The sequence below is a fragment of the Dipodomys spectabilis genome, unplaced genomic scaffold (genome assembly GCF_019054845.1).
Source record: "Dipodomys spectabilis isolate Male_0828 unplaced genomic scaffold, ASM1905484v1 ptg000365l, whole genome shotgun sequence".
NCBI lineage: Eukaryota > Metazoa > Chordata > Mammalia > Rodentia > Heteromyidae > Dipodomys > Dipodomys spectabilis.
The window spans coordinates 5,824,968-5,839,999 of NW_024871042.1; the positions used below are offsets into that span (position 1 = coordinate 5,824,968).

The 15,032-nt window shown below is 37.8% G+C and overlaps 1 protein-coding gene across 2 annotated transcripts in view; it reads right to left on the minus strand.

Annotated features, from left to right (window-relative positions):
* Positions 1-15,032, minus strand: part of Ralgapa2 (Ral GTPase activating protein catalytic subunit alpha 2) — a 307,510-nt gene that overhangs the window by 102,715 nt on the left and 189,763 nt on the right. For both annotated transcript variants that reach the window (XM_042666417.1, XM_042666416.1), the window contains exons 34-35: positions 7,364-7,487; positions 4,727-4,882 (exon numbers count right to left, since the gene is read on the minus strand). In XM_042666417.1, coding sequence (XP_042522351.1) covers positions 4,727-4,882; positions 7,364-7,487 — 280 coding nt within the window. The remainder of the gene's footprint in view (positions 1-4,726; positions 4,883-7,363; positions 7,488-15,032) is intronic.

The window sequence follows — 15,032 nt, forward strand, 5'->3', positions numbered from 1 at the left end:
ATGTTGTATCAAACCTAATGTTTTAGTTAAGTTTGAAAGAATTAGAAAAGAATTCTCAGGAATATTGCATATTTAAAACATGGTAGCATAAATACTATTTTCTTTTACAGATTACAGATTTTCCACAAAGAAAAAAATATTGTCACCCCCAACATGGCCTCTTTTCCATTTATTAGGTTACAAAGAAAGTTGTTTGTTGCAATGCCTGCTTATTCTTCACTCTCTCATACTTGTCTGACTATACAAGTCAGTTATTTAAAAAGAGACTTGCACCTGTACCTTTGTACCTATACTGAGGGTGCACAATTCAATTATATTTGAATATGGGCTCTAGGACAAGTGCAATTACAGGAGCTGAGTACAAGTCATGCTGAACCAGAACAATTTAATGGAATTGACAACTTTCCAAATGCAAAAATTACCTAGTGTATCTTTTTTCTCCTTCATCATCCAACATATAAATACTATTTTGTACAATATATTGTGTAGCAAGCAAAAGGTATAGCCAATTAAATACACAAAGAGAGAAAAAAAGACAATGGTATTTCATAGCAGTGCTGAACATTTCCTTGTATACTATTTTGTCCTTTCCTTTCTCTTCTTCTTCCCCTTTCCTTCTTTTCTTCAGTGGTAGGGATAAAACTGAGGGCCTTGTATATGCTAAGCAAGTACTTCTAAACTCTGCTCTGACCCTATTCCTATCTTTTCCATTTTAATAAACCATGCAAGGACCTTACAATAGTCCTACAATTCTCTCTTTTTGTAGAAAATAACTCCACAGTCAGACAGCTTTTCAAAGGGAATGTGGATAATACCTAACTGAAACCCTAGAAAGAACTTAGACCAATATAAAGTAGTGAGAATCGGTCTCGCCCTAGAGCTCAAGCCTACAACTCTCATACTGAAGAGTTCAGGGCCCCTTGTTATAATTGCTGGTACATTCAAATGGGAACCTACCAAATGCTGCTTACATGTGCTTCTATCACCTGATGTCAGCACCCAACACCTGTAATAGGTTCCTTTGATGCACAAATATCAAATGAAAGTATTATCTCTGAAGTGGTACAGTATTACTGAAAATTTTCAGTTAGTCTCTCCTTTCTAAATTGGGTTATTCAATCACATATTATATAACCTATTCTCACAAGTACAGCAGTGTACTGATTCTGTAATTAAGGAAGACCTATTTTTGTGTAGATATCTACACAAAATGAAAACATATATATATATATATATATATATATATATATATACACACTACATATTGTACATTTATTTATGCACACCCACATAAACAATGACCAAAATCTTCTAGGGCATACAAACTTTGCTTTTGATTAAAATGGTACAGTGGGTATTTCAAAATGAACTTTCATGTTTTTTTTATAGTATTTGAACGATCTTTAGATGAGAAGAATCTTTATCTTTTAAAAACTGTGCATGTGAATGTAGCATGCGTATGTGTTTTACTGGAGATGAATCCCAGGGCTTCATACATGTTAGGCAACAATTCTACCACTGAGCTTTGTGTAGCTGTTTTGAATGTCATGATCCCCCAACTTCTGGACACACTGTACTTTTGATTAGCTAAATGATAAAACTGAGTTAAGGCTATAGGACAAATTCACTGATATGCTTAAAGTAAAGAAGAAAAAACTGCATCCTCTTCTGCCTACAACAAAATTGATCTGGACAATCTGTTCATCATGCCAAAATACTCTGGAAACTTAAAGAGATTTCAGTATAGAGATTTGACTTTGTCTGAGAATTTTGATGTAATGCCTTCAAATTAGAAACCCACTGGTGGGCTTGTTTAGGGCACATGAGTCAAGTTGATCTAAGGCATGTGCCTCTGGGAATAGACTGGTGAGTCTTGCCCTGAATGGAGCTGGCATTCCTGTCAGCTTTGCTTCTTCTTTCAAATAGGATGCTCACTGAAGTCTCAAGAAATCAACTCTACTTCATGTCCTAACAGAGTTCTAAAGTCCCTATGCTCAAGCTATTCTGCCTGCTGCTGCCAGGCTGCACGCCACTGGTGACACTGGTCATGGTCCACACCTAATAGGCTGACCTCCTTTCCCAACTAATTGCATTACATCGCCAGCTGGCTCCAGAAGGAGTCGTCTGTTTGATTGAAGAATTCCTGCTCCTCAGTGGGCCCGGCTGCTACTTTTACTAAGTAACAGTCAGGCCTGACATCCCCATTGTTTAGCTGACAGTCTGCCCATCCTAAAATCTAAGTTTTATTTGTAAATTAACCAAGAAACTTCCTGCCAGAACAGCCCTGCCTGGAGACTGATAATGTGGGCCTTTCATCCCTTTTCACTCGTACTGTATCACTGCCAATTTGTTTTTTATGCGGCTAGCTAGCCTGAGGCTATAAAAGCCTTGTAAGACATAAGTGCAATTATAGTCCTGGAGTCAAATGAATTGGACAAATCCAATAGCACAGCTCTGTCCCCACTCTGCAAACCCCTACAGCAGTTAGATTAGCTGTGAAAAATCTAATCTAGCTAGAGCTAACAAATTTCTGCAGTGAAGGATCAAGAGTTCAGAATGGGGTTGCAACCAGATTGCAGAATTGAAAAAGTCCCCCCATGACAGAGGCAGAAAAGAACATGAATCACTTTAGAATTTTGCAGCTCATTTTTTAAGCTGTTAGAGACAATTTATTTAGAATAAGACAAGGAACTGTGGGCTGCTGTTACTGTGTCTGAATTTTAGTCTAGCTGTGAGACATCCTGATAAAGAAAGTTTATCACTAATGATGCTAAATCTCAGAACTGCAAAAGGTATCAGTTGAATTTTGATTATGACAGTGGGGAATCTTTCAACCAGGCCAAGTCTTAGAACATTATTTATAACACGGCTTTTTATCAAAAAAACAACATGTCTTAAAAAAAAAAAACCCCAAAATGAAAAAAAATCTGATTTACTTAGCAATACTTAAATATTTTCCACAGAGATCTTTTAACAATATAGTTAGTTATATGCCATAAGAAAATCATAAAATATGGTGACATATCTGCAGAATTGTAAAAATTTACACATTTAAAAAATGTGTGAGGCTCGCTTGAGAAATCCATAAATCATGTTAGGCTCTGAGACACTAATGAAGGACAAGGTCCTGATTTCTAAGACCTTGGCAGCCAGAGGCAGCCATCAGAACCCAAGACAGAGAAGCAGCTCCTCTAATGCCAGTAGAAACCAGTACCTGGCTAACATCTCTTGCTGTGGAGTTCCTTTTCCCAGGGAACCCAGTGTACCATGCTGGGCTATGCAGGTAGAAGGCTGCTGAGTTTCTGAATGCAAATTATGTTTTATATATCTGAAACACTTGATCACTATGAAAATTGTCTGTGACAGAGTTGTGACGAAAGTTCTGATGTCTCACACGCACTGTTGCCTTCTGTTTACATAGTCCAAATGTCTATAGCTACAGTGGAGTGAAAAAACAAAACCACACTAAAAAGACAGTGTTGTCCATGAGTTATCACCTGGCTGATAATTGGCAATGGTTAAAAACAAGAATCAATTAGACCAATGGACATTAACAGGGGCAGATGGTTGGAGCGATCTTACTAGGCACAATACTAAGCAATTTTGCGTGAATCATTTAAACTGTGACATGGGCCGCATTTTTATCTTATTTAATAGATGAGAAACTGAGGGACTAACTGTTGAAATAACTGGACATACACTTGATCACAGGTTTGTCTATCTTCAGGGCCTGGCTCTAACCACATCATCACTCAGTTCCTTGTATCTGTGTTGTAGGAAAATGGGTATGAAGTTGGGATTCCAGGCTCCATCTCAAGCTCACAGGTCAGATGAATATAAATCATAATTGCACTGGGACTTTCTAACTCATATGGAAACTTGAGGTGTGGCTTATTTTCCAGACTAAACTTCTCTTTTAGTAAGGTAATTCTGACCCCCCCAACACAGGATCTCCTGAAGTGAACATGCGGCAGGCTGTGAAGTACAAAGCCATTTCCTTGAGGGCACTGCGCCCAGGGAACAAGGTATCTTTTCAAGTTCAGGGAAAAATGCCCAGCAGGGCCAAAGCTAAAGAAGGATAAAAGAGCGAGCAGCAAAGTTGGGACAGCAGCACATCTGATGCTGTCATTTTGGTAGATGCTCTCAACTCACTTCCAGCAAACCTGGGAAGGAATGCTTTCCCAGAGCTCCATGAGTAGTTTTATGATATAGGCTATTATACACCGTGGTCATCATCAATCTGTGAGGTAAAAACATTATTTTCTGTCACATATTACTAGAGAAGATCCTTTTACCCAGCCCTTAATCTCAGAACCTAAATTTGTCCAAGATAGTATTTTATATTCACCACAACTGTATCCTAATCCAGAGAGCTGGGTGCTGGTGGTTCACACCTGTAATCCTAGCTACTCAGGAAGCTGAGATCTAAGGATCACTGTTCAAATTCAGCCCAGGCAGAAAAGTCCCGGAGAAACTGGAAGTGGAGCTATAGCTCAAAGTGGTAGATGGCTAGCCTTGGTAGATTGCTAGCCTTGAGCAAAAATGCTAAGGGACAGTGCCCAGGCCCGGAGTTCAAGTTCCACGATGATGACCACCACCACCACCACCAAAAGAAGAGTCCAGAGGAAAGAAGCCTCTGTGTACATTGGACCTGGTATTTATTCAGTGTCAGTGAATCCTACCTATCTACCTGGGAGCTTTGTATGTCCCCAAGGAGGCACTTTACCTTTTTGGTAAGTGAATCATCTGAGTCTGATGGCATCCGAGTGGAAACGTGGAAAATCACTTCCACAGTGGAGGTAGCATAGTAAGGAGCAGTCTGCCCTGTGCTGCCATTACGTTGAAGGCCACCCATGAACCCACAATGGGTTGAGAGATCCACCTGATGAAGGGCACATATAAGAAAAAGGGTAGGGGTCAATCCTGAGCTGTTCTCACTCATTAGAAGGAGTGTAAATTTAGAAAAAGAACAAATCATTTTCATTTCAATATATTTTTTCTGATTATAAACAAATATACAAGGTTAACATTTTACAGAAATAAAGAACAGTAAGAATGCAAAAGTGAAATTGTTTTGTAATTCTAACTAAAGAAAATAACTATCAATTTTTTAAGGGTTAGCTTAGTGTGGTGAAGTACTTGCCTAGCATGTGCAAGGCCCTGGGTTTGATCCCTAGCATAGCAAACAAGCAAACAAACAAACCTCATTAACTAATCATTAAGGGGTACAAATGTTACACAATTTAGCAGTCATCCCTAAAGTGACATCAAAAGGGTTGGTCCAGTTTGTACAATCTCCAAGCATGAGGCAATTCATATTAAAGTATGACATACATATTTACTTCCTAGTTGCTCAATCTAAATACAATTTGTCATAATTTTTCTTCTGGTAAAGCACCTATTTTAACACACATGAATTACAAAAATCTCTCCTGTGCCATATCCAATCAATGTACACTCTGAATTAATATTCTAGTTTTTCTCAAATTCTAATTAAGAAAGTATAGTTTAAAAACATAGCCAAAAATATGTCAAATAATAAATATATTCTATGGCAAATAAAAAAAGGAGCTGGTGGCTTGTTCCTATAATCCTAACTACTTAGGAGTCTAAAATCTGAGAATTATAGTTTGAAGCCAGTCCAGGCAAAATAGTCTGTGAGACTCACATCTCAAATTAACTATCAAAAAAGCAGGACGTACAGGTACGGCTCAAATGGTAGAACATTAGCCTTTAGCAAAAAAATTTCAGGGGGGCTGGGAAGGTGGCTCAGTGGTAGAGCACTTGCCTTGCATGCATGAGGCCCTGGGTTCGATTCCTCAGCACCACATAAGCAAAAAGAAAAAAAGCCCGAAGTGGCACTGTGGCTCAAGTGGTAGAGTGCTAGCCTTGAGCTGAAGAGCTGAGGGACAGCACCCAGGCACAGAGTTCAGGCCCCATGACCGGACCCTCCCCCCAAAAAAACAAATCTCAGGGATAATGCCCAGGCCCTGAGTTCAAGCCCCAGGACCAAAAAAAAAAAAAAAAAAAGGTAGAATATTTTGATTTAACAGAAGTACAATAGCTCTTAGAATAAAACCTACTTGGAAGCTGGTAGCTCATGCCTGTAATTCTAGCTATTCAGGAGGCTGAGATCTAAGGATCACAGTTCAAAGCCAGTCTAGAAAATCCATGAGATTCTTTTTTTATTTTTTATTTTAAATATTTTAGTTTATTGTAAAGTTGCTGTACAGAGAGGTTACAGTTACATGAATAAGGTAATGAGTCCATTCTTGTCGAACATTGTTACCCACTCCGTTTTTCTCTCACTATCCCTCTCCCCCCCACCTTGCCACCACCCCGAAGTTGTAACATCTATGAGACTCTTATTTCCAATTAACCACCTAAAAGAACCTGGAAGTGGAGCTGTGGCTCAAATGGTAGAGCTCTAGCTTTGAATACAAAAGCAGGGACAGTGTCTGGCCTCAAGTTTAAGCCTCCAGACTGGTATCCACATGTGAGCAAACATGTTTGCATGCACACACAGATACACAAGGCAAAAACAAAAAACAAAAAGCCTACTTGGACTTTTTTGAAAACATATGCTTTTGATCTTGATGTACTCTTTCCCTGTCCTTATCTTTACAGCAAGCTCCTTGCAGGCAAATTGTGCATAAGCACAACTTGAGGGTTTCTCCTTAGCATATATAACTAATAACAAGAAAAATTATAATAGGTATTTTAATTTGCATTTTTGACTATTTTGAATCCTTTACAGATTCTGTGGATATCTATCTATCTATCTATCTATCTATCTATCTACCTATCTATCTATCTATCTACCTATCTATCTATCTCTATTCCTAGGAGGCAGGTATGTGTTTATGTGCATACATGTCTATATATCAGTTTAGTATTTAGTAAAGGAAAAAAACCTAAATTTTTAAAATGTCAACTATTAAAATGTCTTGGAAATGTATGTTAGGAAAATGAGAGGATAGCTAAACAATCATAGCTACTATATTGTATTTCAGGTCAACTTCTGACTTCATCCAACTCTTTCTTAATCTTTCACCTATCAAGTTATTGCTTTCTTCTGTCTCCATTTTGTGGCAAAACCATTGCTCCTCCCTCAGCCCACTTTTGTATTCTCTATATAAACTGTATGTGGCTTGGTAAGTTCACCTGACTATTCAGTTCTGTTACAAAACAAATGAAAAAATATTAAGGGGAGACAAACATTCACATGTAAAATAATGAAGATAACTACTGAATACAGAAGATACAAAGTTCAATACATTCTTCAATTTTTGAACATTACCCATCCTATACATAGCTGTAAATACTGCTGGTTGATAAACAGCTACTGAATGAAATTAATTACCTCCCATCCAAGACCAGCAACAAAGTCTTCATATGCTTGGCTTCCTCTTTCATTGGACAGGATTGAACACTTGTCTTCTTGACCTTCAGCAATGTAAAATACTGCAATTTTGTGCGTCTCGCGACTGTAAAAGTTTAAATTTAAATGAATTACAATTCTCTATATAAAGTTTTATTTTACTGCTACCATCAACATGATGTCTACTATTAAGCTCACATTTACTGGAACTTCGTGGAGTTGATCACTGCTGTAAGATGATTTGATAAACAATCTCATTTATTCTCCACAACTAAAGACAAGTACTATTATCATCACCTGCCTTGGAAGGATGGCTAAAATCGTGTACAGAAAATTAAATAAGAAACACACACAGCAAGCAGAGAAGACTGGGACCCACAGAAGGCAGTCTAGTTCCTGAAAGCACACACACAGACAAAACATACACTAAACAACCTGTCAGAACACCCCACTTATTATAAACAACACTGTCTTGTAAAGAATTTCAAACAGATATGAATTGGGAGTAGATCTATAACATACTTTCAGAAGAAGATACTGGTATTTCCTCAATTAAAACTGTAAGAGATATGCCAAGACTTTATGAGAAATAAAAATTTCTTCCAAGCAGAGAATATCTGAGTATTTTCTTTGCCAAAGGGTATACAATCCTGTGCTCTGCTTTTACTGAGGATGTTTGATTAGGTGGACAGCTATCCAAAGAAACCTTACTTGGCCATATAAACCTTTTATAGTGGCATGCTCCATGATGGATTATGGGAAATTTATATATTTAGGTAATTTACTTATTAAAGCAAGTAAACATGATACTTTGAAGAAAGGGATCCTGACATGAAAATTTCTTTTGTACTTGTAGCACAAATTGCTTCAACTAAATCTATGTTAGACTGATCAGATATATAATGATGTATTTTAATGTCTTAATAAGCAGCTTCTACAAATTAGATGAGCCAACCCCTATCATGTAATTTGATGATAGTTTAGAGATGAGAACATGGTTCTACTTCAAACAGACCCTTATTCAAGAATTCCTCATCCATAGTCCTATTGTCTTTGAGTTTTACTAGTCAATATTTAACAAAAGAAAATCAGATTACCACTTCTAGAGCAGTTATACTCTTCTTGTATTACATTCTGAGAAATCTCACAGAAAATACTGTTAAGTGCTACAACAATACAGAAATGTTTCTATTTCTAATATTACTTAATTACTTAATATCTCAACATTATAATCTGATTAGACAATTACTTTGGTAGATCTTGGCTCCATATTTTAACAAACTCTAATATTTACTTCTTCCTTGTTTTTCTATTTAGTAAGGAAGACAAACTGAAGTTCAACTAAAAAGTTATATAAAAACTGGAGAGGTTCTCTCCTATTCATCTAGAAAACTATTTGTTTTCCCCATATGTCTTCATATAATAATCACACTTGGAAGAAAAATTAGAAAATATAGGAAAGAAAAAGACTAATTTAAAAAACACTTGGAATTTTAACATTTAAACAAAGAGCATAGTTATTGCCACTTTATGATGTATTTTGCACAAAAATATATCATATTAAATGTGACTATATTCTGTTTTACAGATGTACACTTCTGGCTTTCTGGTGGTTAATTTGATATAAGAGTCTCACAGACTTTCCTGCCCAGCTTGGCTTTGAACTGTGATCCTGGTATCTCAGCCTTTTTTTTTGGGGGGGGGGGGGTCCGGTCGTGGGGCCTGAACTCTGAGCCTAAGAGCTGTCCCTCAGCTCTTCAGCTCAAGGCTAGCGCTCTACCACTTGAGCCACAGCGCCACTTCCGGCTTTTTTCTTATGTGGTGCTGAGGAATCGAACCCAGGGACTCTGGCATGCAAGGCAAGCGCTCTACCACTGAGCCAACTTCCCAGCCTGATATCTCAGCCTTTTGCGATGCTACAATTACAAATATGAACCACTGGTGCCTAGCCTATTTGATTCTTTTTAAAATGACACTTTCATATTATCTTTAATATATCCTTAAAATAATCTCTAATATTTATAATTTTCCCCACAGGATCTTTAATATGTCCTTAAAATAAATACATAGAAACAGATCCTGATCGTTTTTCAGACATTTGATACATACTGTTCTGCTATTACCAGGAAGGTGGGGCATCATGGACACCAGCAGACAAGGCATGAGCACTCACCAGAAGGCAGAAAACTTGTCATTACGGAATAGAGTGTAGTGAAATTGCCATATTATTTACCACCCTAGTTACACTGACAAGAAGCACTTAGAATCATACTAGCTCATTCCTAACAACTATGAATAATTTGGAGGCTTGAATGATACACTAACTTTTGACCTAAAAGACTGAAGAAAAGGAGAAAAAATACTCAATTTCTTTCTGTAGCTATCGCTACATATTTAAAATCTCTTAGCATTTAATTATTCTCAGTTTTATGGATCTGGCATACATAAAAACAATCTCAGCTTTATCTGAAATGTCTGCTTATTCTCCAAGTCTAGCCTTTTTTTTTTTAACACAACTGTTCATTGGTCCTTGAGTCCTCATTAACTCAATACAGAAGCACAAAGAACTAAGACTGAATGATGGAGGACTGACTGATGTGGGTGTGAGGAAAGGTGACCTTTAGTTGTAAACATTCATCAAATTTCACATCCTCCAAAATGTTAGTACCACAGAAAGCCTGCTAGGATACAGACTCTGTGTCTGGCCTTATTAGAGGCAGGCTTTGAAATGGTAATTACAACATCAATAGCACTTCATATCCATAAGCTGCACAACCAATGCATGAAGGACCAGGTAATTCAAGAACACAAATACCATAAAACCAACAATTTTCCTATTCCAAATAGAATAAATTTTTCTTTTTCAGAATAGACCAAAATAGCTCAGCTTTTCTGTGTTGTCATATTTAAAGAGACAAACAAACAAAAAAACCAACTGAAAAAAAAAAGCATTCTTTTAACATCTACCTAACCACATGGGAGCAAGAAGGCACCCATATTTAAAAGGAGAGCCCACTGTGATTTGTATGTACAGAGGTCATATACAGTATATAGACCACAGATACAAGATATTGTCTATTTTCCCAATATTATGTTTAGAATAAGCTATATACTTTGCTAATAGTGACATGAATTAATATTAGAAACAAACAAATGTTCTAAGTGAAAGTAGAGGGACAAAGTATGTTCTTGTCTGCTATCTGACCAATCTACAGGACAGTCCAGAGTTCTTGTAGTAGAAACTCCCAGGCTTAGTTTCAAAATTTTTCAAAGAGAATCTTGAAAATACCATTTACCACAGGCATTTAGATGTCAATAAGACAATAAATCCAGATGCTGGGGTTTTAAGTGAAGGTTAATCAAGGGGCAGAGGATTGCCAATCAATTCCCCAAAGCTATATTTTACTGCAACAGCACCCCAGGGAGCTAATTCAATTGTACCTCACATAACTAAAGTGCATTAACATTCAACAAATTGGCCACAATTACAAGATACCAATATAGTCACTTAGCACTATGAAGCGTGGAATAATTTAGCACATGCTTGAAAATCTGAGTTGGCAACCAAATGACTGCTTGCTTAACACTGAAGGACAAGAGGGAGAAAAGAAGTGAATCCCTAAGTCCTTCAGAAGGACTCCCTCATCAAATTTCCACAGAGAACTCAGTCTTCATTCCCCTGGAGAGAAAGAATCAGAGCAATATGCAGGAAACTGAAGCAGATGAAGAGTGTGTAAAGAACAAGTTCTTTATCTCTAATGAGTTTAAGGTATTTTTTAAGAGTCAAACCTTTTACTAGAAAATCAAGAAAGGAAGACATTTAAAATGGCAATAGAGCTATATCTTGACAGAGAATGGTTTCTTTCCCCAGGTACTACTATAAATGAATTGTTTAATCCTATGTATTTCTTTTCTTTTAATTCTATGTATCAAACACAAAATTTCCTTGATGCTAAAATACTTATTGCTCTCTAGAGTAGTAAAGTCACCTAGGAGAAAGGGCCCTCACAACATCTTCTACAGAAGGAGTCAGGCTCAGAACAGCCATCTTGACATACTCCAACATTCAAGAAATGTACATGAATAGTTCATGCTTTGCCATATATAAGAGTGGTAAGGAGATACATGGGGAAGGTAGAAAAGTGAATAAGAGAAAGGCAGGGGAAGGAGAGAGAAAGAAAATCCATACTCTCGAGTCTCACACATAGAATGAATACTTCTTAATTTTAGATCTTTCTGAAGGAGTAAAAGGACACAACTATGCATAAGCACAATTTCTTTCATTTTATCTGCTTAGTCCTTAGTGATGTGACAAAAGGACCATTATTTGTAACAAGCATCTTCCCAGTATAAAAAAAATTCCAACTAGGTGGAATCTCAACATTGTTTTGATTTGCATTTCTTTCATGGCTAGAGAAGTTGAGCATTTCTTCATGTGTCTATTGGCCATTCTTCTTTCCTCTTCAGAGAAGTCTCTCTTAAAGTCTTTAGCCCACTTATTATTAATCAGGCAGTTGTTTCCTTGAAGATTTGTCAGTTAGAATGGCTATAATCAAGAAATCTAATAACAACAAATGCTGGAGGAGATGTGGCCAAAGGGAACCCTACTGCATTGTTGGTGGGAATGTAAACTTGTTCAACCACTTGGGAAAGCAATATGGAGGTTCCTCAAAAGACTACACATAGAGCTCCCCTAAGACCCAGCAATCCCACTTTTAGGCATTTACCCAATCAAAAACAAGGCCATATTAAAGCTACCAGCACAACTATGTTTATCCCAGCATTATTCACCATAGCTAAGATATGGAACCAACCCAGATGCCCCTCAGTTGATGAATGGATCAAGAAAATGCGGTAAATACACACACACACACACACACACACACACACACACACACACACACACACACACACACACACACACACACACACACACACACACACACACACACACACACACACACACACACACACACACACACTAGAATTCTAGGCCTCCATCAGAAAGAATGGCACCACCCCATTTCTTAGGAAATGGAAAGACTTGGAAAAAAATTATATTAAGTGAAGTAAGCCAGACCCAAAGAAACATAGGTCCCATGGTTTCCCTTATCTGCAATAACAAGTGTCTAGGACAAGTAGAAGAGGTCGAAAGCTATGTCCATATGACCATATAAGATGACACAAAGTAAAATGAACTCCAAGATAGGGACACAAGAGATTTTATCTTTCTTGTTATTCTCTTTAATGTATTTATAATGTACTATGTGGCCAGGTGCACGTGGCTCACGCCTATAATCCTAGCTACTCAGGAGGCTGAGATCTGAGGATCATGGTTCAAAGTCAGCCCAGGCAGGAAAGTCCATGAGACTCTTATCTCCAATAAACCACTAGAAAATCGGAAGTGCTGCCGTGGCTTAAGCAGAAGAATGCACACAGTGAGCAGAATAGTACAGGGACAAGACCCAAGCCCAGAGTTCAAGCTCCAACTAACAACAACAACAAAAAATAAAGTACTATGTGATTTTTTTTTTGTTTCTTTTGTATGTTCTTCCCCTATGGTATAACCCCTGTTTTTATTGTATTTGATTCTGGTGCCCTGCATCTTGTATATATGGGGAGGTGAAGGGAAATAACAAAATGCTGAAATAAAGATATAGGATGACCCACTGTAACAACGATATATACAAGACACCATGTTGAAAACTAACTTTACAAGTTTGTAAGGAGGGGGGGTATGGAGGAGTTGGGGAGGTGGGCAGGAAAGGGATAGTAGGGGAAAAACAAAGGAGGGGGTAACAGGTAACAATGCTCGATAGGAAATGGTCTTATTACCTTGCTCATTAACTGTAACCCTTCTGTACAGTATCTTTACAATATATATATATATATATATATATATATTTTTTTTTTTTTTTTTTTTTTTTTTTTTTTGTCAGTCGTGGGCCTGAACTCTGTCCCTGGGCTCTGTCCCTCAGCTCTTCAGCTCAAGGTTAGCACTCTACCACTTGAGCCACAGCGCCACTTCTGGCTTTTCCCACTTACGTGATGCTGAGGAATCGGACCCAGGGCCTCATGCATGCAAGGCAAGCACTCTACCACTGAGCCACCTTCCCAGCCCTAAAAAATATATATTTAAAATAAAAAAAATCTAAATAGAGTTTAATAGTTGTTATTTTCATAGTCAGTTCAAGAATTCAGATCACTAAAGAGGAATCACAGTTGTGAACCTGATATACAACTAATAATGACACAACAAGAGTTTAAGCAAGTGTCACTTGAGGTTTAACTAGAACTCACAAACAACCAAGACCATATGAAAGTCACTTAAAAACAGATGGTAGTGAAATTATTTATCTAGCAGGCCATAACTTACCACAGTAGTGTCAGAGAAGATAGTGCCTTAAAATGGGAGTAAAAGGAGCCGGGCGCTAGTGGCTCATGCCTGTAATCCTAGCTACTCAGGAGGCTGAGATCTGAAGATCGTGGTTCAAAGCCAGCCCGGGCAGGAAAGACCGTGAGACTCCTATCTCCAATAAACCACCAGAAAACCGGAAGTGGCGCTGTAGCTCAAGTGGTAGAGCGCTCGCCTTGAGCTGAAGAGCTGAGGGACAGCACCCAGGCCCAGAGTTCAAGCCCCACGACTGACCAAAAAAAAAAAAAAAATGGGAGTAAAAGGGTTTATAAATGAGTTTAAGTGAGTGAAATGAAGAGCTCTAGTTATTTCTCTGAGTGCCAAGACCTGTCCAGACAAAGCTGTACTCCGCTATTTTTCTTTCTTCCTTCTTGCTTCTCCACCACCTTTTCAAAACATAAAGCTCAAATATATGTAAAATTTTATGAGTTAAAGAGTAAGAAAATGCAACAAATAAAATACCTGAGGAAGAGCTGAAAAACAAGCATGAAGAAAATAACCTGAATTTCTGTTTATAGAGTTGATGGAATACTAAGAGAGTCTGAAAAGTAAGATAAGGGACCCAAAGCTGCTTTGTTCTGTTCTTTGTCTTTTATTGTAAATGCAGTTTCTTTTGAAAAAGAGTTTTATAAAAACTGAAGGTTAAAAGCCGGGTGCCTTTGGCTCACGTCTGTAATCCTAGCTACTCAGGAGGCTCAGATCTGAGGATCAAGGTTCAAAGCCAGCCCAGGCAGGTGAGACTCTTACCTACAAGTAACCACCAGAAAACTGGAAGTGGCACTGTGGCTCAAGTGGTAGAGCGCTTGCCTTGAGCTGAAGAGCACAGGGACAGAGCCCAAGCCCAGAGTTCAAGCCCCACAACCAACAAAAAAAGATTAAAAAAAAATTGAAGATTGAAAAAGTAGTTTACTGTTTTCAAGACTTATACATTTGTCATGTAGTGAGGACTATACTTAGTCTTGATTTTAATGGTTTTTGAAAGCCAAGACTACAGTAATATCACTACATGGTACACAGCACAGACTACAAAGTCTCATGTGGTTTGGAACACTGTGGTACAAGTGACTTGATCATTTTAATCAGGTAAACCTTTTTTTGAGAGTAGATGAGAACGAATGTCTACTGGCTGCTCTACAGAAAAACTCATATCAAAAGTATACGTTAGTGGAATGCACTGACCTCAAGTCAAAAGCATAGGTTAGTGAAGAGCACTGCTTCAGAAAGCTTGAGTTTTTT